Raw genomic sequence first — 24,072 nt, forward strand, 5'->3', positions numbered from 1 at the left:
TCAATTCAACCTGTTAAAAACATTTTATTTTGCAATTCAAATAACGAACAACGTAATTTTCTCTTATTCTTTGTATTTCTCCATAAGCTCGTCAACAAAGGCAATGTACTTTTCTTTGGCTATATCTTGACTCATCCCTTTTTTCTCCCAATATGCATTCCACTTGGCTTTCCCTTTCAAGTCTAACATTCCAGGTTTGCCTAAGAGAAAAATAGACAAAATAATAATATAAAATCCTCTATTTTTTACAGTGTAAGCAATGAATTCAAATGCAAATCTTACTCGTATTATTGTCACCGAATGAGCCTTGCTTGAAAAAAGCGTACAATTGAAGTAATTCTTGGTCGGTTGGTCGTTTGGTCAATGTTTTCACCCGCTCAGCGGCTTCATTGAATCTCTGAACAAAAAATTTGTAATTTTGTTAACGAAAAAACAATTATTTTCAGTGTTTTTATCAAATTGATGTCGAAACAATAAACAAAACCAAGCGATTGTCTTACCTCATCCAAAGACATTATTCTCTCTCTTTGTCAATCTGTAACTATAAAAATAAAAACGAATTTTAGTGTTTGAATGGAATATTTTAATTGGATATTTTTCAAAGCACATTTTTTAGACTTTAAAACTCAAAAAAAATGTCTTACTCAATTGTATATGTTAGAATAACGCTTTTTTTTTTAAATTAAAATCGAACGTGGTTGTGGAACGATAGGTAAATGTTGAAATCGTTAACAATTCATTTTAAACCTAGTAAATATTTTTGCTTTGGGCAGCCCATAGTTTAGCGTATAATCCGTTTAAGCCGAGTAGTTTATCGTGTGTGCCGCGTTCGCAAACACGGCCTTTATCCAAAACTAAAATCTCATCGGCATCTCGAATGGTGGACAGTCGATGTGCGATGCAAATGCTGGTTCGACTCTTCGTAGCTGCGACAAGTGCTTGTAGAATATTATGCTCAGTGATTGAGTCCAAGCTACTAGTTGCTTCGTCAAATATCAAAATTGGGGCGTCCTTAAGAATGGCTCTTGCGATAGCAACTCGTTGCTTTTCACCTCCAGACAGTTTGAGTCCACGTTCACCGACTTGTGTATCGTATTGTCTTGGCCACTTAATGATGGCTTCATGCAAACCGGCCATTCGTGCGGCTTCTTCAATTTCAGCTTGACTTTTGCTCAAATCACCATATCCAATGTTGAACCCTATTGAATCGTTGAACAAAACACACTCTTGAGGCACAATTGCGATTGCTTTACGTAAACTATCCAAGTCAACATCGGTGATTTGTTGGTTGCCAATACTTATCGTGCCCGAAATTGGCTCAAAAAATCTATACAACAAACGAACCATTGAACTTTTACCACTTCCACTGCCACCGACAAAGGCAATCTTCTTACCCGCTGGTATATCAAACGATAGACCGTCGAAAATTTTCTTCCCCGCTTCATATTCGAAAGACACATTTCGGAAGGAAATGGCAGCATTCTCGCGTCCAATCGACAAATACGGTGCATTTGGTTTGTTTTGAATTGCTGCCTCAAGGTTCATCAGCCGAAACATGGCACTCATATCGAGAACAGCTTGCCGTACCTCACGATAAACACTGCCCAGAAATCCTAGCGGAATTGACAATTGGAACAGCAAACCGTTCACCATGACCAAATCACCGACGGTCATATTTCCTTTGGCAATTTCTTGTGCGGCCAGGTACATAATTGCCGTCAAACCGACGCTGAATATTGCATGTTGACCGGCATTCAAAAGTGCCAAACTCGATGCCGTTTTTAAACTGGCCACTTCGTATTTTTGCAACACTTTATCGTATTGTTCGGCTTCGTATTTTTCGTTGTTGAAATATTTCACCGTTTCGTAATTGATGAGCGAGTCAATGGCCTTGTTTCCGGCTTGATTTTCCGCTTTGTTCATGTAAACACGGAATTTCGTACGCCATGATGTGATACCCAATGTGAATGCGGCATAAATTCCGACGCAGCTCAACGAAATGCATGCGAAAGCCGGTCCACATTTGATTCCAAGAATGGTTGAGACCAAAGCCAATTCAAAAATCGTTGGCACAACATTAAACACCATTGCTGTTAGCACGAAGTTGATGCCACGCGATCCACGATCGATGGTTTTCGAAAGAGCACCAGTTTGTCGATTCAAATGAAACCTCAGATCCAGTTTATGCATGTGCATGAAAACATTGGTCGCAATTTTTCGAATCGAATGCTGTGCAACTTGTGCGAAAACTGCATTACGTAATTCACTGAAGCCAGCCGCACTCAAACGGGCAATGCCGTAGCCGAGAATGATTGATGTGCAAATTGTCAATGATGTATCGGGCACCGAAGCTGTAGTCAGTACATTTAAATTATCAACGGCCGCTTTGAACAGGAATGGAACACAAACACTCAACGCTTTCGCACCGACAAGTAGTCCAAGCGAAAGGGCAACTCGACGACGGATCATTTCGTTGTCTTTGGGCCAAATGTACACCATCATCGCCTGAATCACCTCAGCCGAAGATATTTCAGGCCCACTGTACAAATCAACCGTTGACGATGACAACGACTGGCTCACTGGCGCTGTTGGCAATTTCTTTCGCTTTGAAAACACATTACTCAGAATATTTGTGCCGAGCTTTCCATTTTTGGGTTTTGTTTCTTTCGCGTCGTCATTCGATTGTACGGAGGCAGCTGATAGTGTTGATGTGCTCGCAAAATTTCGCCAAAAATATCGTCCGGACGTTTTACATATCGAATATGACAATTGATTTCCACTTAAAATATTAAAATAACGATTGATACTTGTGATGCTGTGTGTTTGTTTTGTTATACAACTTTTGCACAAAATCGAAATCATTTCGACTGAGAGAGGTAGGTGTGCGGGCCTCTTAATATTGTGATCACACTAGCAGTTTTGTGATTGCAAACATCAACTCGCGAACGGGAAAGTGACATTGACGTTTTGTACTAGAGGCAAAATACAATAACATCAAGAAATTTGCCGTACTAAAAGTGCTTAACTAGTTGGTTGGTTGGTTGGTTGGCTCACAGGTTGGTTCATGTGTTTTTTTTTTCATCGTTGATTTGTTATTGTTTTGGCTGACATGCTAAGATTCGACATAATATCTGCTGTTTCGTGTTCAGCATATTTCCGCATATGAATAGTAAAAGTAAAATTCAAAACACATGCACATCGAAAATCAGTCATTGCATTTTATTCTTATTTCATAATCGCTGCTTTGCTATTATGCGCTCATGCGACACTGAATTTTCCATTGAACATTTTGTTTTTTTTTCGTGTTGATTGTTTCTTTACGATTAATTGGCGGTGATTTCGTAATTGTTCATGCTCAAGTGGATTAATCCATCCGTTGTTGTTGTTGTTGTTGTTGTTTTTCTTCTGTGCTTTATTTTTGATATGGAAATTCATTATGCTCACCGATAGATTCGACTTGCATACATTGAACGCAACTTTCGAAATGCTACTTAAACGGAATTATTTTTCGTGATAATTACGTGAAATTGTTTTTCTGTTTCGCCGAGGTTTGTCCAAAGCCGAATGAAAAATTCAATTTAAATTTAATGCCAACTTGCAATTTTTAAGGTTGAAAGGTCGATGTTTTATTCATTCGGCGCTTCTAAAAGCCATTTGACCTTACGATTTTGCTTTGTAAATTCTGAACAGCGAACTGTTTATATACATATTAAACTTCAATACAATTTTCGAAATAAAACGTCCGTCTTCACGAAACATTTATTTTTCCTTATTCATTATGCTTGGCCGCTACATTCGCGACATGGTAAACTGGTTAATTTGCGAACGAAGAACAGAATAAAGAAAAAAAATTGTCGTAAACCGTATTCATGTTGCAATTTGAACTCGATTCAACCATTAAATACATTAAATTGCGGGACCATGCGTCTACTCAATTTAACTAGTTGACCGTGACGCATTCGTACTCATATTTTTTGGTTGTTTTTATCTTCGCCGTAAAACTGGTAGCTATTAAATCGTTCTAAATCCATCGCGTGCATACGTGCTGCGAGGTACAGAGATATGTATGGTAAAGTTAACAAAACCGTTGATATTGCAACTCGTCGATCCTGCCGCCGTTCACTGAAAAGTGCAACCTGATGCATGCCAAACTATTATGCAAGACATTGTTTATATCTTTTATCGATATAAATGTGGCTTACGCCATCCATATCGTATTTTGATACCGATCTGTTTTTCGGAATGCTATTTTTAGACTTGATGAACATTTTAATGTGCTTTTGTTTTAAACAATTTTTTACTTTTTTACTAAATATTCATACATTTTAACAACTTTTTTCACTCACGTTGTTATACTAAACTCACCAATGGAGTACACGAAGTTTGTGTCACAAAAAGCTGGCGTTCTTTAAAACATTCTTTAGTTTCTTTATTTAAAATAAATTGAAATAAATCGATATTTATTATTTAACCGTTTCAAATTTTAACAAAAATGAACATTTCAAAATCGAACCAAAACACAAAGACAAAAAAGTGTGTATATATTACCAAATGTGTATAAAAATATTTCCAATTAAATCGAAACTTGAAAATAAATCAAAATAAGAATTAAAAAAACAACGATGAGCTAACGTACCTTCTGCTGCAACAGTTGAATACTTACTGAAGTAACTGGTGTTTGTTTAGAAACACATCAATGGAAGGAAAAAACAGAACAGTTCGGCGCAAGCAAAAGAAAAAAATACGTTCATGAATGAGACGGCACGACCTTATATTGCTTTTTGGTCGAATTGGAAATACACGTGCATCGAACGAGAGGTGGGAATGAAAAATGTTTGTCGTTTTTTTAGTGAAGAGGTCAGCTTCTTTAACATCCTGATGGTTAAAAATAAATGCAATTATATTGCGATCATAGTGAAAACATAATTGAATGCAATTTTCTTTCATAAATAAAATAAAGAGACAGGCGAGTTTATAATAACCTAAAATTTCGCAGTTGATTTTATTTTACCACAAATACATTCGAATGGCGTTGACATTAAATGCTGAAACTGTCAATAATAAATGATACATCTATAACAATTAAAATGTTTATTTTCCTTTCTTTGCGGCGGATTTGGCTGCTTTTTCGGCCTCTTTCTTTGCTTTCTTTTCTCTGGCTTTTCGGCCGCCCAACACTTCAATACGTTCGTCTTCTGTGAGAGGTTTATTTGTGCCAACTACTACTCCAGTTCCGACAGTGACTTTGCCATCACGAATCGTGAAACGTTGACCTTTGTCGAATACCATTGGTTTGATAAGCTTCAATGTGAGTCTGTTTTGTAATGAGAAAATGTGGCAAAAGCCGAATTGAGTGATATAATAATGGTATGCATTTCCTCTTGGCTGAAATATTCAGAGTGTTGCTTACTTTGCATGTGTGCCCGGCATTACAATTGAACCTTCTGGTACTAGAATTTGAGCGGTGCAATCCCATGTCTGTTTTGTAACGAGAAAATGTGGCAAAAGCCGAATTGAGTGATATAATAATGGTATGCATTTTCTCTTGGCTAAAATATTCAGAGTGTTGCTTACTTTGGAGAACAGATTCATCAACGCAAATGAAGCGAATGGTTTGGATCGGCCACCTTCTTCTTTCTTGAGGATGTAGACTTGGGCTTCAACCTGGAAATCAGTCAGAGATTTGAATTGATTTCAATCACAACTAATGAGTTTAAATTTCCTTCGAAATTTTGATTCAAAAATACATACGTGATCGCTCATTTTGTGTGTTCCTGGTTTGCACAAAACCATACCACGTCTAATATCATCACGTTTCACACCACGAACCAATACTCCCAATTGATCGCCAGCCTGGGCTTGGTCCAACAGCTGATGGAACATCTCAACACCGGTAACTGTTGATTTTAATGTTTTGTTGTATCCAATAATTTCGCAATCGTTTCCCTTCTTAATGACACCTTGTTCGAGCAAACCGCTGCACACTGTGCCACGATTTGGAATCGAGAAAACATGCTCAATTGCCATATAGAAAGGTTTATCTAAATCACGTTCAGGTGTTGGAATATAGTTGTCAATTTCTTTCAACAGTTGCATAATTGATTCGGAACCAAGTTCAGGATTTTTGCCTTCCAATGCATTCAATGCCGATCCACGGACAACTGGCAAATTGTCACCGTCAAAGCCCATCTCATTCATTAACTCACGAATTTCCATTTCAACCAAATCAACCATCTCCGAATCAGCAGCATCGACTTTATTGATGTAAACGATAATGTGTTTTACTCCAATTTGTTTAGCCAAAATCAAATGCTCACGAGTCTGTGGCATAGCACCATCGGTGGCGGCAACAACCAAGATTGCTCCTGAAATGTGAAGGAAAAACATCAAAGATTAATATGCAAAAAATGAAAGTTGAAAATTGTTCAACTTCCAACCGAACAACACGATATAAATAGCAGAATGTCACTAACCGTCCATTTGCGAGGCACCAGTAATCATGTTTTTGACGAAATCGGCGTGACCAGGGCAATCGGTATGACCGTAATGCCGTTTTTCGGTGGCATATTCAACGTGTGCAGCATTAATTGTGATACCACGAGCTTTCTCCTCTGGTGCATTATCAATTTCGTCGTAATCTTTTACCTCGGCCAAATCTTTTTCACTCAACACCTTCGTAATAGCTGCGGTCAATGTTGTCTTTCCGTGGTCAACGTGCCCAATCGTACCGACGTTACAATGTGGCTTATCACGAGTGAACACTCTTTTGTCGGAATAGCATCGTGATTGGCAAATCGGTTGGAATTTATACAATTGTGATAGAGCGCCTCCTTTGCTGTTAAAGGCATGATGCAAGAATACACGATTTCCTGCAATTGAAAACATAACCTCAACGAATGTGCCAAACCAAAAACTTGTTTTTCACATAGAAATGAACCAAACGGTTGATTTTTTATACCTGGATTCAGGATCGCACGGACTGCACTAAATGTTGCCATTTTCAATCGACTTCTCTCAATAAGTTTAGGATAGTTCGTCGAAAGACAAAATCAGTATTTCGTAGTTCTTCGCCGATTATCCAATGTGAAAAGGGAATTGGTATCTGTCAAACAGATCGCGAAAGCTCTGTGAGCATTGACTTTTGACGCAGCGTTAACTCATGTGACATGCGTTCCGGTTTGAATTCAGCTCCAATGACCAAGTATTCGGAAATCATGTGGACAGAAAATCAATAAAAATCATTGCAAAAGCATTTTAATTGTTGTGATCGCGTTTCTTTGCGAATTTAAAAGAATAAACTATTTCATGAAAACTAACATGGGAAATTCATTGCATGAACATAAGTGAAAAAAAAACTGCTGCTAACGCACTCGTTGCCATGCGAACCGAGAGCCAAAGCAATGGATGGAGATGGATGAGTGCGACTTTGACAGTTGGCAATGTGTGTATTGATATTTGAGTTGCGGCCATACAATTGCAACACATATATGTACGTGTGTGCATAAGACGCAGAGAGTAGCGTGCACATGACCGTATGGCGAGAAGAGGAAGCATATCGATTTGGCTATCCGATTCGATAGTAGCACATTCATTGAATGCGTACCATCACAGCTACACACATAACAGCAGCAGCAGCAGGAGGAGCAGCAAGCGCACGACAGTGTTCAATGTAGTGGTGATACGTGCGTGGAAGTCTTCAGCTGCTGCGGCCGTAAATTCGAAAACAATTCATGTTCTCTGCATTACGGAATCATTTAGCTTTTAGTTTTTCAATGGCGCACCAACTGTTTAGATGCGTAAACACACAGTTCGCTTCAATTCTCTCAACTCAATAAATGTTTATTTTTTTTTCCTCTCAATCTGATAAAGTAAAACCGAGTTTGTTGTACAAATAATCGTGTTATTTTGATATCAAAGCCGTTTGAAAAAATAAAAATCTATTTTTCTGTTCACATCGATTGTGTAGTAATCTCGAATTTTGATAGAACACAACCAACTGAATGGAAATTGTTAAATTCTCACTCGAGTGATGCGTGAAAAGTGCTTGATTTTTGCGTGATTTGTGTGTGCGGAACGCAACAGAATCTTTTTTTTTCATGTTTATGTGTGTGTGTTCATCATTTCATAACAAATAAATTGTTGTGGTAATAAATCTCGGGTAGCAGCATCATCAGCATTAGCGAAAAAAAAAATCACGAGAGAAATTCACTGCGCTAAGAATTCCATTTGCGAATTTGTGAAGAACTTGTGATTTACACACGCCTATTTTTTCGATTCCATCATGCGATTTATAAATTAAAATGTTTTTTTTTTTTTTTAGTTATGTTTAAGCAAATTATGTACAAGAAACAGAAGAAATAAGCACGCAGAGACACTAAATGAACATGTGGCATCAAACACTGTGATTATTAAAATAATAACAAAAAAAAATTCAAAATACAACGAAAACCAATTCAATGGATTCTTGAGATTGGAAGAGAAAACCGAAAGAGAAAAAACAGTGCGCTTGTTTACAAGTGATCGAATTGAAATCGCATGCGAACAATTTCGTTTCACGTGCAATTTTCCTTTCAAGTGTTTGCGAAAGTACATAAAAGACCAACACCATCGAAGCAAAAAGGAAAACCGTGTGTTATATAAAATATAGAGTGAGAATAATAAAAAAAAAAAAACTCGAGGGTTCAATTGAATTTTTGTCCCCAAAAATAATCTGAACCATTTATCGATTCGATTCTTTTATTTGTAGTTCTTTTTTCCTCGCCGAATTGTGTGTGTACCATTGCGAACGGCCAAAGTGAAGTACATAATCGAATATGGATTTTTCAAAATGCAATCGATGCCAATCGCGTAAAATATATTGTATTGAAATTGAACCGATGGAAATAACTGTAAATGGCAACAGCCAAAACAAACTGAATCGTGGCCACTAGACGAGAGAAAACGCCAGAAAAACAAAAGGAAATCGCGCGAGTCGATTTGATTTTTCATTTGGATACTTGTTTAAATTACATTTTTGATTTTGTTGTGACACCAATGATCAAAAATTCGCATTTATGGCGTTGCTGCAAGTTCGACACAGCGTCGGCACGTTACACACGCTAAGACTTGTGTTTTTATCAGCCATCATCATCATATGTACGGAACCGTTGTCAGGTGTGTATACTTATCATTCATTTTTGTTTGCCGTGTAGAACGAAATGAGATAGAGAAAAAGAGGAAGAGAGAGAGGGAGGGAAAGAGAACCATGCCGAACGCAAATGCCACAATTTGTGAATCATGTCTTACACATGCGAACACACACACACACACATACGGCCTATTATCCGAAATTCATGGTTTATTTTTGTTGTTTTGATTTTCAACTAATTGGAGGATGTCGGTTTTTTTATCGACGAAAAAGGAATCCATACACGGTTCACAAAGTGGATTGCGTTCCGCATAATCGTAGCAATGAATCGTCTCAACATAAACGTTATCATGATATGCGCGTACACTAGATTCGAAATAATTATGGTAGAGATTAAATTCTCTTCAAGCAAATGAATAATTTCTCAAAGCCAATTATCCATATATATCGTCGTTGGTTGTGGTACATTTTGTGTGCGCCACTGCTTTCTCGCTCTATCCCTGTCCCGCACGTACGTCTCATTCACTGCCATGATAAATGCGAAACAAATAAGATTTATGAATTATTACTGTAGATAAGCAGTTGTATTGCACAGTAGAGAGAACACCCTTGATCCTTATGTAACGCGTAAAATTCTTGTCGATAATTTCTGTTTAATTTCTGTGTGTGTTGCCGAGGTGCTTCACTTTGCGCCTATTGCATGATATTTCGCGTTCGGTGTGCGTGTTCCTGTTCACTCACTCACTCACTCACTCACTCTCCACCGCCCGCCCGCCCGTTCACCCGCTTGCTCTATCGCTGACACTCATCGCAATCGTCGCCGTTGCGCGAGAATAAGTATGTGTTGTGTGCAGAAAGAAGCATACAAACCGTGTTCGTTTCACGTTCATTGTCATTACCATCGCTATGTTGGAGTTTATTACGTGAAAATGTGTGACAGCTTTTTTTTGCTGCTGCTGCTGCTGCTGCTGCTGCTTCTTTCTTTCATTTCGTGATATCGTGCCGCGCGCGCTCATCTTGTCATTCGGCTGGTTCCTTCCTTTTTGTTTCACTTTATTTCCCCCTAGTTGTGTGTTATATATGCGCTATTGCGCTATTTTTATGTTTGAGTTTCAGCCCAAAGTGATTCCGATGACGTGAACCTTTTAAGCTCTCTGTTCGGTGGCATCAAAAAGGAAATGAGAAGGTTTTGTGCGTGTGTTTGTGCATATGTATATGCTCTCTTCATACGAAACCAGGTTAATAAGTTTAATGCCATAACATTTTGATATGTTTGCCCCGAGATTTATGTATATGATGAGATATGCTGAATGCGTTTGGCATTCCACACATAAACGAACAGAACGACGCACATAGAGAGAGAGAAAGACAGAGTGAGATCAAGAGAGAGAAAAAAAACCATAATAACATTTGAATCCTAAAAATAGGTAAATTCGATTTGGATTTCGGTTTCAACATGTACGCAATGTCACACGCTGTCAATTCAAAAACATCAACTTAATGAAAAATGAGTGACATGAATTTGCAATTAGGGCAGGCGCGCGCGTTCACGAGCGAGTGAGTGAGAGATAAATGGTGAATTATGACAAATTTCTGTTGCTCTCTTTCATTCGTCAAAATGGGGAGAAAAATTGATAATCGAGAACTTGTTCGTATTGTTCGTGTATCGTTTAAAATGGGCTCAAAATATAATTGACAATGGCACTTATTTTATTTCATCCGACGACAATTCTGGCTTTCAATTTGGCGTGTAATGTTGTGCAATAAATGTGCGAGATGTGCGTTCGAGATGAATTTCGCATTGTTCTACGTAATTGCAAGATTTCAATCTTAATTTGATTATGCGTTGCAGATAATGTGGCCGCTGCCGACGACAGTTGTGCCAGTGCCGTACGGCACACTGATGACTGTATGTCAATGAATGAGTGATGAGCATGCGTGAGAGTGACTCAAAAACTAGAGCAAATAGTTCTTGGGTTCATTTAAGTGATAAATTAAGTAAACGCTCTGTAACTGCGCACTAAGTTGAGAAGAACAGACTGATTCAAATGTGAAGGCACCCAAATTCCAACAGCAACAATCGCAATGCAATCAGACGAGCGTGCGATAAAGAGAAAGAGTAACAGAAGAGCGAGATAGAACTGGAAACTATTTGAAAATGTGATTCTCGTTTGTAAAATGGCTTTGTAAATTTTAATTACGGAACAGGTCATTTATCTCAATGAGAGTGAGCAATTTGGTTTGAATCGCCCCTCAGAGAGAACAAGAGATAGAATGCCGCAGGAAAGGCAAAGAAAAAAAAAAATAGAAATCAAAACAATATCAACTTACAATTCCCCTTTCGAAAATGAAAAGAAAAAAACAACAAAATCCCAAAGTCGAATGTTTAATCAAGAACCAGTTGATTTAAATCGCATGAATAATTAAATACAAAAAAGAAGAATCGACTTTTTGCGGAAATATTCTTTCAAATTTCATCAGATGATAAATATCAGATTGCATTTTTTTTTTGTTTGGTGAGCATTTTATTGCCGATTAAATTTTGTTTAGTTTCATTTGCTTTTTTCTATGCCAAACATTTTTTTTTTTTTCTTCTCCATTTTCGGAGGGAATTCTTGTGCTGTTCACTTTATTCGAACGTTCTTTCGTTCAACTTGCTGCAAAGAGATATAGAGAGAATGTGTATAAGTCATCCGAGTGTATTAGTGACACTGTACAAATGGCATATACACATAGCTGGTGTATTGTTATTGCGTATTTATAACCAAAAAGAAGAAACCAAGAGAAGCAAAAATAAAATCCATTTTCGTGCTCTATTCGAAATTCAAATTGAATGAAGCGAACGATGAAGCAAACGAGATACACAATAGTCAAAATGGATAAAATATCAATGTTATGTATACAAACAGTAAACCCTCGGCATTCATTGCTTCTTCGCCTTGTACGTGTGAATCGATGCGTTTTGTGTGAACCGAGAGAGCGAGTGAGAGAATCGACCGACGGACCGGCCGGTTGGTTAATGTTCGTAACACAATCAATGTTGTGCTGTTTCTCTCGTGTTTGCGCACGTTGCTTTATATATTGGTGTAGCGTGATGCGTACTGCCGCCGCACTCGCCCTACCGTTGTATTCTGTGTGTTCGGTATTTGGTTGCCAAAAAACACGAACCACAACATGTAAAGACTTGTCTACTACTTGCTTCTCTGTGTATAGCTGCTTCTCGCTGCTTGTGTGTGTGTGTGTTTGTGTGCAGGAAGAAAGCGTTGAAGCGAAAAAGTTCAATTTCGTCATCACTCTCTCTCTCTCTTGCTGTGTTCCATCCATCGCTTGCTTGTTCCTTTTGTTTGTATTTTTGTTTACCGCACTCTCGCTATATATCTTTGGCAAATGCCTTAATACACAGTCACATTGTGTGTTTGTGCCATTGAAAATCTTATATACACACTCGGTGAGCAAAACGAACGCTTGTTACAGTGGCTACGATATTTATCATATGCGTACGTAAACGTACATCTATATAGAATGCACTGTATATTCTATAGTACAAACCTTAATAGTCGAATAACACAATTTTGTGCTCCTCACTTTATGCGGAACACACAAAAATAAAATAAATGGATAAATATTGCTTGATGTTTGAAATCTGTGTGTTTGTATGTAATTGTTCCTGTTAAGTAATTCTTTTACTTTTATTCTGCGTCGTGTGTTTTTGGCGTTGTTGCTGCTTCTGCTGCTGTCATTGATGTTCTTGCTCCGTTTCGCCTCTTCTATCTCCGTTTCTTTCGGTTTGTGTGTTGCGTTTTCTTCGTATGCCTTATGCATGTGGGTTTTTGGTTGTATTCACCACTCTTCCAAATGGGATTCTTTATCTGTGTTGTGTATTTTTTTGTTTGGTATTTTGGAGCTTCGATGTGCGCAGGCAAACATTCTGCAATGTGTATCGAATAAACGATACCGTTTTTATAGCAATTAAACAAAACAAAAAAAGAAGTTTATGTTTGCTTACACACATCGTAGACTAACTGGTGGCCATAAGAGACACCGACTCAGGCAAAAAGAATTATTTTATGTGTATTTGTGTGTGTGTGTGTGTATTTGCAGGCGATATTCCGAAAGGGCAGTTTGCAACAAGAGAAAGAGCGAAACATCAAATGGAGAAATTGACAGAAAAAAAAACATGCTGAAAACAGATAAAAACACCGAGGAATTATATTGACCCAGTTCAAGCGGATACTGCTGTTTGTTTATGCACTGATATAAAATTCCATTTCGAATAAAATATCACTAATCTGTGTGCCGAATAGTTTGGATTTTCTCTCCATTGGCTCTCGTTTATAGCCTCCATTCGACTATCTATCGCCAATTCAATATCGCTGATGACAAAAAAAAAACAGTTTGGCTTTCGAATATCCATTCGTCCCACACATACACATGCAAACATCATTCGATCGTTTCCATTTTGAATAAACGTTTGATTTTCCTTTTGGGCAATTCGCTCAGAATATTTACGTCGCACGCATATATATATACAAATGACAATCACATGAATGAACGAAAATTAATCGCTCGATTCGATGTTTTCTGGTTATGTTTAACAACCGTCGTGAAATTGCAGTAAAAAAAATGAACGAAGAAAAATTCGCCTGTTTGTTAGCTGTCATTCAGACGACTGGGCCACACTTTTTCACTCCTCACATTTCAGTTTTAGTTTTTCGTTTTGTTTATAAGATGAAGTCTTTGTTTACCGAAATGTTTATGTATTACTTGGTTGGCGAATAGAAAAGTATGCGCGTGAGCGAGACAGAGAGGGAAGGCGAGAGGAAAAGAGAAAGAGAGAGCTAGAAGTGAGTACAGCGATGTGCGATCGTATGGTGTGTTGTTTATAAGTAAAAACACAAATTGATTGTCATTTCATTTCATCGCAGTAGTTCAATAGGAATACGAAATTCACGCCAAACATCCGTGGCAAATTTTGCCATTATATTTACGTCTCCGTCTGTTTAATGAATCAACGTGCATACATTTTCAAGCGTAGAATTTATTTCAACTGTTCGAAGACAGAACGCATATATCGTCAAATGTTATAAGCTGAACAGCGATTGAGAGAAAGAGATGGAGAGATTGAGAGAGACTCAGCGGCAACTAAATTCACGTTAGCACTTACCGTCGTTTGTTTTGTCTATTCCCCTGCGTATCCCGAACATAAAAAAATCATAGCGCTAAAAATGCGCTCCCAAATTTGAAGTCTTTCTATGAAAGAAGAGAGAAAAAATACTGCACGGATCCGCGTGTCGTTGTGTTTAGAAAAAGAGGTTCGATAAACTCTGAAAATTTCATGGTCACACACAAACACACTGACTTCGATTCTCGTTCATTCGCAATGTTCGCTGTTGCTTCTGCTGCTGCTGCTGCTGCTGCCGCTGCTTTTGTTGTTGTTGCTGATACTCTTTTTTTTTATCGCATTTGTCTATTCGGCACTGATCCCCGAGAACTTCGTCAACACTGTATGTTTTATGGAGTTTTTGTTGCTGTTTTTGTTGTTGTTGTTGTGTTTTGTTTTGTTTCTCTCTCTTCATTTCTTTTAATGTTGTAATAACGCGAATTTCATTATTATTTTAATTTTATTATCTCTCTCACGTTCTTTCATTCGGTTTGGTTGGTTTGGTTTGGTTTGATGTTTCGTGTCGAATGCTTTCGTTCGTTTGTTTTTTTTCTCACTCTTGAAATAACTCCTTGAGTTGAATGAATTTAATTGTTCGTTGCACTGTACATTTTCGCTTTTTCTCTTCTCGTCGCCAATGTAATAATTAGTATTATGACGTACATTCTAACGCACAGTCATCGCATTGAAATGTGGCTCTCGAATGAAGATGGGAAAAAAGAGAGTGCAAGAAGATAAAAACAAATTCCATTTGATTGTGTGTGCATAAAATGCAATTTAATCGCTTTTAATTTGTTTATGCGTATTCTTCAGCGAAAGGGAAACATATTTTATTCTTTTTAACCTTTTTTTTATGCGAAAATCATCCGTTCGACGTGATCCAAAGATATGAATCAGTACTTGGTAATTGCACTATGAAATTACTGATTTTAATCTATTGCATCGCAATCACGAGATAAAGATGAAGAAATGAAAGTGTTGGCAAGAAAAAGAAGAAGAATTTTTTTTATCGCGATCAAAAGTGTGTAGAAAGAAAAAAAGATGGTGTATCACGATTTTACATGAACCAAGTGCGACAGTGTGTACTTGAGTGAGCGCGCGCGCGCTTTGGCTCGCTCGATCACAGTGCGTTTTAAGCAGAAAAAAAAGATATTGAGTGCGAATAAACAAATACAAAACTGCTCTAATTGAGCAAATCAAATTAATTCGCATATTTTAAGATTGGTTGCTGGATAAATTTTGCATAAACTAAACGGCATATTTTGTTTTTCGCTGGCATCGTGGTCGTTGTTGTTTGAAAGCAAATAAAAAAATCACAGTTATCAGCAAATACACAACAGTTGGCCGTTCACACATTGGCCGTTGTTTGTGTTTGGAATAATTCCATTTTAAAGGCGTCGAGCGAGAGATGCTTATACAGCCATTTGAATTTGCTTTTCATTTCCTCTAGCGCTTTACATGATTTCTCTTTCATGTTGTCTCGCTCGTTCGTTCGCTTTCCTTTCGGTTCCTCGTGCACATTTCCTGAACGTGCGCACGAAATGCTTGTGTGTGCAGTTTCTGCAGGCGATTCATAGTCAGTGATATGATAATTGATCACATTAATTACATAAAAGCGTTTCTTAGCAAAGAAATCGATGTCAATTGACAAACGCACGCCTTAGATTTCGTTGTGTCAACGCTTGAATCAATTAAAAGTGTTGATGGCCGGCTTTTTTGTGTGCGACATTTTGATTCAACACCCAAGGAAGAAAATGGCAAACACAACGAAAAAAAAAAACAATGACAAATTATTGATTAAGAAAGGAAATCGCACCAAAACACACGACACGAATTCGATTTGGCGTTGCTGTTGCTTCGGCTGCTATATTGCATAACCTAATTAGAATTTGGGCGAGAAAAAGTGGGAGAAAGAGATAGAATGTATGTATCGGGAGCAACAAAAGCGTCATATCAGCATTGTGTCGACGAAATTAAAGTTAATTGAAGCACTTAAACGAATGCGTAGAAAAATAGCAACGATTTACGACAATTTATTACCAACATCGGAGCGAGTTATGTGTTGTCTAGTAGATCAATTGTGAGACTTCGAAAATCGAATCAAAAAATGACGGTGCTGTGAAACGGCGATGGCAGCAGTGACGGCGAAAGACGAGCGGGGCTGATAAAATACGCAGAATAGGACAACACCAACAATAACAGCCAACCGAAGCCAGCACTTAGAGTGACCCCCTCGTTGAATTTATTTATAAGTGCACGAAAATTACTACATCCAAATGAGGTATAGTGTAGTAGTGGTGGTTTGTGATTTATGTTTAAATCATGTCCGCAACCGAAAAAAAAAGCGCACAATACAATCTTAGAGTAGTTTTATTTCTTTATAATTTTATGTGTTGAATACATGCATAACGGAGGCGGTGCGCGGACACTCTCGATTATGACTTGTTCGCACATTTAATATAAGTATGTATTAGAAGTCAGCACGAGGCGAGTCATTTTATTATTGTGGTGCCGAGATTTGAACGGTTCTGTGAATTGCGTTTAATGGGGCCGAAGAAAGTGGGTGCAAAAGCAAATAGCCAAAAACCAAAGAGAATCAGAACAATGGAATAGAATGTGTGTAAAAAAAACACATTCATAAATATTGCCGCAGAAAAGGACAGAGTTCATTTTAAATTTCAATAGAAAACCGAATCTAAGTATGTTGCTTACGAGCGGTTGTCGAGTGGCGACAATGCGTCAATTTTTGACTTTCGACATGTATTACTTCGTTCTTTCTGTTCTTTTTTTGGTTGATTCGGTGGAGTCGGTCGACCCTCTGATTCTATTTACCTACATACGTGCGTCTCACTCATGTACATAATTAGAATTTAACACACACTCTCACACAATCTCTCTCTCTCTCTCTGTTCCTCACTCATCACTCATTCGATGTGTATATGTGTTTGCCCGACAATTTGAAATTGGAACAAAAACTCTGAGAAAAAAAAATTCTTTCAATCAATCAATGTGTGTTTGTCGACCGAAAACAGATTGAAAAATTACATTTTATAAATTTAGTCTGAAGGCCACATTATCAAGCACGTTTCTTTGTCATTTTGTTTGTCATGGTGTGTAGCTTTCTCTCGCTCGCTTCATGTTGGTGTACGTTCAAAAGAATGAAGCGTGTTCACATCCAATGCAATGGAAAAATTCGGAATTTTTCTCTTCTTTTTATTAGATGTTCTTTTTTTTTCGGGCGTAAAATAGCTTCATTTTATTAGAAAATAGAAGAATTTCAATTCAACAAGGAAATCATACAAAATTGTTCCCATTTTTTTTTATTGTTCGTTGCTTGGCAAAAAGAACAAAAAGAAAAACAAAACAGCAACAGCAAAATGCCTTTTATGTTTGCATATGTCGCTTGTTTTAATAAAGATTTCAAAAACGAGCGAAATATTTTTTTTTTCTTCTTTATATTACGAAATTGCAACGCCCTTATAAATTTGTTTATAGCACATTCATATATCCTTTTGAATGGAGTTATGTTTTTTTTATATCCAACCATCATATGTTGTGCACCCACTGATTTGATGTTGTGTGCGCAGAAAAAAAACACACACACACACACAAAACTGTGGGGCCAATTTGCAAGTCACAAATATGTTCGCAATGACAGTGATGGCAGTCCCACATCTTTTCGGTCGCATTTTCAACATAAAGCGCACAAATATTTTCCATTGAAACCTGTTACCATGGATTCCAATTGACATGGGGAATGAGAATGAGAGTCGTAGCACTAGCAATGCTTTTGTAAGCTAAAATAAATCCAGTCCCTAGCTCACTCATTTATTATTGTTGTCATACTCAATTTTCTGATGACTTCCTCTCGATATCGATACACCACCACCACCGCACTCGTACTCGCACTCGCACTCGAGCCAAAGCCTATATACATATGCTACAATTGAAAACAAAATCTTACTGAATATTTCATACAATTGGAGCGGATCATTTGGCAATGCATAATAAGGAGCATAAGTACGTGATTTATTCATCTTTCGATAAGACCTCGTTACAATCTATACACATATACACAATCACATGTATCAGGAAAAGGATCCCATAATATGCATGAGCAATGAGCATTAGTCAAAATCAAAATCTCCGAACATTTCCGAAATGGATTGCCTACGCATTAATGCATACTCATCATTTTATATTATTATTTTTCGTTTCGTTTCGTTTTTTTTCTTTCTGTTTCTGGTTCCGAAATGTAATTTATTGATTTATCCACATTTTCGTTTTTATTTATGGCCATCGATTAGAAATTCAATTAGTATAGCCGATAGCTTTAATACCTTTTTTCATACATATCGCACTCAGTATCGGAATAATATCTCATGAATTCTTGATTCAAATGATGGATTTTCGTTTTGTCAAAGAAATATATATATATATCGCGTGTCATTGCCTATTTTCGGTGACGACGGGGATTTTCGTTTGTGCGTTTTTATTTAATTTAGTCATTTCGTTCGTGTTTGGCCAGCGGTGGTGGTGAACTGGCAATGCCAGCCTCGTATTTATGCTTGATATCGGAAGAACGCGCGGAAGAGAAAGAGCTTTGATATATGAAGGAAAAGGGCTTCGATACTATGATTAAATGAACAAGACGGAAAAAACAAATAAGTCGTTTCGATACCAAAAGCGGATATTTCCATGAAAGGTTTTCGTCACGAAACCATGTAAAAAGAGAGTTTTCGCTTCCGAGAATATAATCCAAATGCAGATTCACAATAAGGTTCTCAGGACAATAAGTCAGAATGCGTGTATATTTTGGGAGTAGTTCGACGGACTATAATACCAAGTTTGGTAGCTGGTTCTTCTCTCTCTCTCTCTCTCTCTCTCTCTCTCTCTCTCTGCCAATGGTGCCTCGTTAAATACCAATGTGCCTTTAAGCGGAAATCGAACTGTGTACTTTTACTTTTATACAAACAGTTTTGTTTTGTGCATTCATGAGTGCTCACCGTATTCCGAAAATGATACGGTGAATAAACGGCACCGGAAAAACACACCTTTGCAACATTCACAAAAAAGCTGAAATGAAACCGAACGAGAAAGAATATAACAATATTTTGGTCTGTATTTGTGTGTGTCATTGAAGATATGTTTTTGGGATTTTGTTTGTTTTGCTTCCTTTTGTCCTATAAATAATGATGGCCGTACGCTCGTAATTAGATACATACTTTTACAAAAGGTGATCCATAAATGGCTCTTCTTGCGTTTTTAATCTCAATGTTTTTCTTCTCAACTTTTTCGTTCATATTCCCATCGTTCCTAAAATCATAAGAGATAAAGAAATCATAATTTATTGTTATCGCATTTAGAGACGCAGAAGAAGAGTCAGACAAGATGCATGGCGGAAATAGACAATACAAAGAGGGCAAATTAGACTGCCGCGAGAATTTACGGTGTTCATTTGCACGTTGTGTTCCAAGATAGCCTCTTGAGAGAATGAATGATCTTTTCATTCTAATTAAGTTCTATTTTTATGTAATCTACAACCACTCACTCCCCACATTTCGCCGAGCGGTCGTTACTTTTCTTTTGCGCAATTTTTCGGAATTAAAAACTCATTTTAAATTGCCTATTAGGCAATGTCTATTAATTACGAAAAGACGCTAGCAATAGCACAATTTTTTTTTTTATTCGCAGTGCGAACAAACGGCATAACATCAACACACACTCACAAAATGTATTACAACGGGTAAATAATGAGCAATTCAATGCTTTGTGTGTTGTCTTCTTTGCTCGCTCCTTTCATTCCCGTTCCGTCCCAGCTCTCTATGTTTCAATTAGGTAAACGATATTGTAGCTTTGTTTTGGCCCAAAATACGTTGGTATGACGAAGAAAGAATCGAGTAAAGGATTTATTATTACTTTCCATGCACAAAACAAGGTATTTTTGTTGGAATAACACACACCGTGCATACAGACACACATACACCATCGACTGAGTAAACGATTGTGTCAGGGTGGAACAGAAAAAAATGAGATTTTTCGCCTCATTTTATTGACACAAGCCACTCATTTTGAGGCTCTCTATATCCCTCTGTGTAATACACAAAAGGCGTGTATACTGTATTAATAATGTATATATACGAGCGGCACAATGTATTTTGAATTGAACTGGCTTTCACTCAACGACACCAACTGCTACAGCAATATCATCGAGGCGCGCGCGCCCAACCACATGGTTTCAGTTTATGAAAAGCTTTCTCTTTCTCTCTCTCTCTCTCTGTATGTGTCTCGCATCGCACTTTTTCAAACCGAAAAAAACACAATGATTCACATGAAAAATGCCTAATTTCGGTGTGCTTGATGAGCATCACATTTTTTGGCTTTTGCAAATACAGTCCTGCATACGTGCGTCTATTCATTTTCTCCAACCGTTTTATCGTGCGGATTACCCCATTTGTCAGTTGCCTCGCTGAGCAACAACAAAAAAAGCGGCTAGAAAAAAAAACTTGCAAATGAAACGATTCGGACCGTGTCAAAAATAATTTTGGGATAAATGAATTATTTTCATGCGGGCTTTTTTATGACGACTTGATTCAATTGATTTTCGAATAATGCCGGATAATGGATGACAACGATGTTTCATCCATTCTTTCTCTCCATCTTTTTCATTCTTTCATTTTCTCTCTATTTATGCGGATCCGAAAAAAGGAGTAACGTTTTAGAAGCGTGCATTTATTAATATTCAAGTTCTTTTGCATAAGAAACGGGCATAACAAAGCAATAACACACCCAGTTTTTGATAGAAACGCCGGAATAACAGAGGTCGTTGACGTTTTGTGCATATTACCTAAAAAGCGAAACAACGAATATGCACGGCGTTTTTTGTGTGTATTTTTGTTGTGTTGAAATGTCAAAATGCACGGAATATATATTACGACTTCACAAACGAAGGAATATAATAATAAAAAAAAAATTTATATACAACAAAACCGAACGCAGAACGTGAACACGCGGATAAACAACAACAAACACAAAAGATCCACCCATCGAAAAAGTAGAAGAAATATAAAAACGGAGTTTCGAACGGAGCAAAACCGAACGAAAAAAACTACTACTGAAACATGTCGTCATGAACATTTCTACATACGCATGCATTTTTTGTTTTTGGTTCCACGTTAAGAATGGGAGCGATGACAAGAGTTAAGCGAAAGGAGAAGAGAAGAAGTGCGGCTGCCACTGCTGTTGTTGTTACGTTTTGCAGTCGGCTGCATGTAATTTGGAAATAAAAATGGGCTAACGCCGAAAAACAACACACAATTATTGTGATTGCTATAAACGAAGCGGAGAGTGAGCGGGATGTAGCAAGAGCGTTCGGCAAATGCACACGAAATGAAATAATCCAAATTGGTTCCCTTGTCGCGTTTCCCTTTTTTGTGCCCCGGTCCAAAAGAGAGTGAAGTGAAAACAAAAATAACAGAACGATGCCATACAATTTTGGCAATAAACAAAATACTTGTTGGTTAGTTATTATTGTGCATAGTTTTCTCTCGCTCGCTCTCTCTCTCTCTCTCTCTTCCCATCTCTCCGGTGCTTTTTTTTTTGGTTTATTGTCGTTGCGTTTATTTGCGAGCGAGAGACCATTTTGCCTGAAGAAGAGAATCGCTCGCTGCTATATTCGCACCATAAGTGAATATAAATTAGACCCAACTTTTTCTCATTCAATTTGATTACTTCACAACTTTTCTCCGAAATGTGCCTTGCAAATTGCATTTCACATTTGCACAGACGCAAGCGACGAACACTGACCACAAATGTGATTGTTTTTCTGGTCAAAAATGGAAATTGAGGTTTTTACATTCGTCTGGTTGTTGTTTTTTTCTTCTTCTGCGCTTCTTCGGTTCGTCGTAAACAAAACACAGAGAAAAACAATCGAAATGTCCTTTAAAATTGTGAAGAAAAGAGAACCGAGCCGAATTGAAACATTGATGCATGATGATGATGATGATGTCTGCAGTCGCAAATTTTATTTCAATGTTTTTTCGAGTATGGCGAATTGACGCTCAAGTAGTGCATTACGACGATGAACAAATTTACTGGAATGTTGTTTGCTGTTTGTTGCACACGACACAAAAGAAAAAGCCAACCGGCGACTGCACTTTATTGGTTTAATTGTACGATTTTATTTCATGCACGAATCTCTTGCACTCGTCCATAATAATCGTTTTATTAACAAAAATGAACCCCTTAAATGTGTGTAAAGCCATCTTCGTTTTGGCGGAATTTTTCGTTGTTGTTGTTGTTTTCGTTCATTCCATTTGCCTGCACCGAAAAAAAAAACAGAACAAAATAACAGCACGCCATAAGCGTGTTTTATTTGGTTTGGCATCGCATCGCACATTTAACGATATTTTCTTTACTAATTGTTTGACTCATAGCTTGGCAATTCAAAAATGCAGCAAATTGCAATAGTTTGTTCTTGCTTGATCGTTGTTGTTGAAGCAGCAATAAATCATATGTTATTAAGAATTTTAATTTATTGCTCTGAATTCTCTCGGTTGTTTCGCTCATTCGTTGTTGTTGTTCTTTTTTCCAACTCCATTCCATATCATTTTGGTTGGCTCATTGTACGAACCGAACATCGCCAGCCGAATAAAGTGCTCGCAACACAACAATAGATTTGTATAGAAGTTTCAATCAAAGTTTCTATATATGCTACAGCAAAATCCACGAAGTGAACCAGCAATATTCATATCAAAAAACAATGTTGCGTTCAAGGAAATACCAAAACGAAACAACCATTTGCTACTGAATTTCGTGAGCGCAGAAGGAAGTGGAAAACCCCAAAAAAAATTAATTATGTGTGAAACATATGTTTGATTATATGTAGATTTTTCGTGTTATCATTCACAAAAGTGAACGGCGTCATTACAGGGAAAAAAATCGGCTCACAATTTTGCTTTGTATTCACCTGCTATTTAATCTTGCTCTTGCGCTCTCAGTACAAAAACAATTTGTATCAAAGCCGAGTGGCAGATTTGCATGTTCTCACAAATTTAATTAGTCACACTTTTCGTGTATCACAAACGCGTATTTCTTGGCATTAATTGTGAGAAAATAAACGCTTTTCGAAGTACAAAAAAAAAGAGATTGAAGAAACACGCCAAGTTTTGTAGCTATTTGTTTGCTGAAGTCATACACATATACTTGGATATTAATTTAGAGTTTGAATCTGTCGGAGAGCGACAATAAGCATCATCTGCATTAAGAGTGTGTTTAGCTGAAAATTATGGCTGAAATAACAACAAAAATTAAGCGCATTGTTATATCGCTATTTATAGATGTAGACTCAAACATTCCCATGCGATATTTCTTTGTATGGTTAGTTTTATGGCCCCAGCCTTTTGGCATATTGAAATAAATGGCAGCCATTCCAAACGGAACAACTATCCGGATCATCAAAAGCGATTAAATTCAATTTTAAGCATTATTATTAATATCAAGTGCCCCATAAAATTTCGTCGGTTCGGAAAACTTTCGTCCCGAAATTGAATGATCCATTACATCGAGCGTTGCTCACACGAAATGCGTCCCAAACATTTCGAGTATTTAAGAAACTCCGGATACGATTCGTTTTATCATAAAATGGACAACGTCAATAAATCCTTGGAGCTTGTAATTGTTTACAGTTCGAACCGAATTTTTCAATAATGAAGTAGGCCTTTTCTCTTTCTCTCTACCTCCCTCTCACCTTCTCTCTCCCGCATTTTCTTTCATTTCATTTCAT

The 24,072-nt window shown here is 37.4% G+C and overlaps 4 protein-coding genes across 14 annotated transcripts in view; 1 reads left to right on the forward strand and 3 right to left on the reverse strand.

The window, feature by feature from the left end:
- Positions 1-4: 4 nt before the first annotated feature.
- LOC129567348 (acyl-CoA-binding protein homolog) lies at positions 5-4,749 on the reverse strand. 4 transcript variants are annotated; one of them, XM_055444141.1, is made up of 4 exons: positions 4,637-4,749; positions 501-541; positions 283-397; positions 5-200 (listed from the first exon to the last, which is right to left on the reverse strand). In XM_055444141.1, exons 2-4 carry the CDS (start codon positions 513-515, stop codon positions 64-66), a joined length of 267 nt encoding a protein of 88 aa, XP_055300116.1. In that variant the 5' UTR covers positions 516-541; positions 4,637-4,749; the 3' UTR covers positions 5-63. The 4 variants fall into 4 exon arrangements, with proteins under 4 accessions (XP_055300116.1, XP_055300118.1, XP_055300119.1 ...); XM_055444143.1 differs by lacking the exon at positions 4,637-4,749 and adding an exon at positions 4,366-4,431; XM_055444144.1 differs by lacking the exon at positions 4,637-4,749 and adding an exon at positions 4,347-4,404.
- Positions 561-3,516, reverse strand: LOC129567345 (iron-sulfur clusters transporter ABCB7, mitochondrial). Its single transcript, XM_055444136.1, has one exon. The coding sequence runs from the start codon at positions 2,860-2,862 to the stop codon at positions 748-750; it is 2,115 nt and encodes a 704-aa protein (XP_055300111.1). The 5' UTR covers positions 2,863-3,516; the 3' UTR covers positions 561-747.
- A 222-nt stretch (positions 4,750-4,971) lies between the features above and the next one.
- Positions 4,972-7,154, reverse strand: LOC129567347 (elongation factor Tu-like). The gene is made up of 6 exons (XM_055444140.1): positions 6,959-7,154; positions 6,474-6,869; positions 5,752-6,365; positions 5,575-5,664; positions 5,411-5,478; positions 4,972-5,314 (listed from the first exon to the last, which is right to left on the reverse strand). The coding sequence occupies exons 1-6, from the start codon at positions 6,996-6,998 to the stop codon at positions 5,092-5,094; spliced, it is 1,431 nt and encodes a 476-aa protein (XP_055300115.1). The 5' UTR covers positions 6,999-7,154; the 3' UTR covers positions 4,972-5,091.
- A 505-nt stretch (positions 7,155-7,659) lies between these two features.
- The window catches only part of LOC129567349 (uncharacterized), a 59,922-nt gene continuing 43,509 nt past the window's right edge, over positions 7,660-24,072 (forward strand). Inside the window, exons 1-3 of one of the 8 annotated variants that reach the window (XM_055444149.1) lie at positions 7,767-8,144; positions 8,321-8,648; positions 8,747-9,153. In XM_055444149.1, coding sequence (XP_055300124.1) covers positions 9,054-9,153 — 100 coding nt within the window. In that variant the 5' untranslated portion in view covers positions 7,767-8,144; positions 8,321-8,648; positions 8,747-9,053. Of the gene's footprint in view, positions 9,154-24,072 lie in introns of all 8 variants that reach the window. The other 7 variants (XM_055444151.1, XM_055444147.1, XM_055444146.1 and 4 more) reach the window with 7 other exon arrangements.

The sequence above is a fragment of the Sitodiplosis mosellana genome, unplaced genomic scaffold, assembly GCF_009176505.1.
Source record: "Sitodiplosis mosellana isolate CC-2019 unplaced genomic scaffold, AAFC_SMos_1.0 Smas_scaffold_11, whole genome shotgun sequence".
Lineage (NCBI taxonomy): Eukaryota > Metazoa > Arthropoda > Insecta > Diptera > Cecidomyiidae > Sitodiplosis > Sitodiplosis mosellana.

What these genes read in the sequence shown, in the direction of transcription:
- LOC129567348 (XM_055444141.1), bottom strand. An exon ending in ATTCGGTGACAATAATACGA is followed by an intron (nt 201 to 282) that starts GTAAGATTTGCA and finishes TTTTTCTCTTAG; the next exon opens with GCAAACCTGGAATGTTAGAC.
- LOC129567347 (XM_055444140.1), bottom strand. Translation starts at nt 6,998, where the DNA reads ATGGCAACATTTAGTGCAGTCCGTGCGATCCTGAATCCAG. An exon ending in CCGTGCGATCCTGAATCCAG is followed by an intron (nt 6,870 to 6,958) that starts GTATAAAAAATC and finishes TTTCAATTGCAG; the next exon opens with GAAATCGTGTATTCTTGCAT. An exon ending in CACACAAAATGAGCGATCAC is followed by an intron (nt 5,665 to 5,751) that starts GTATGTATTTTT and finishes ACTGATTTCCAG; the next exon opens with GTTGAAGCCCAAGTCTACAT.
- LOC129567345 (XM_055444136.1), bottom strand. Translation starts at nt 2,862, where the DNA reads ATGATTTCGATTTTGTGCAAAAGTTGTATAACAAAACAAACACACAGC.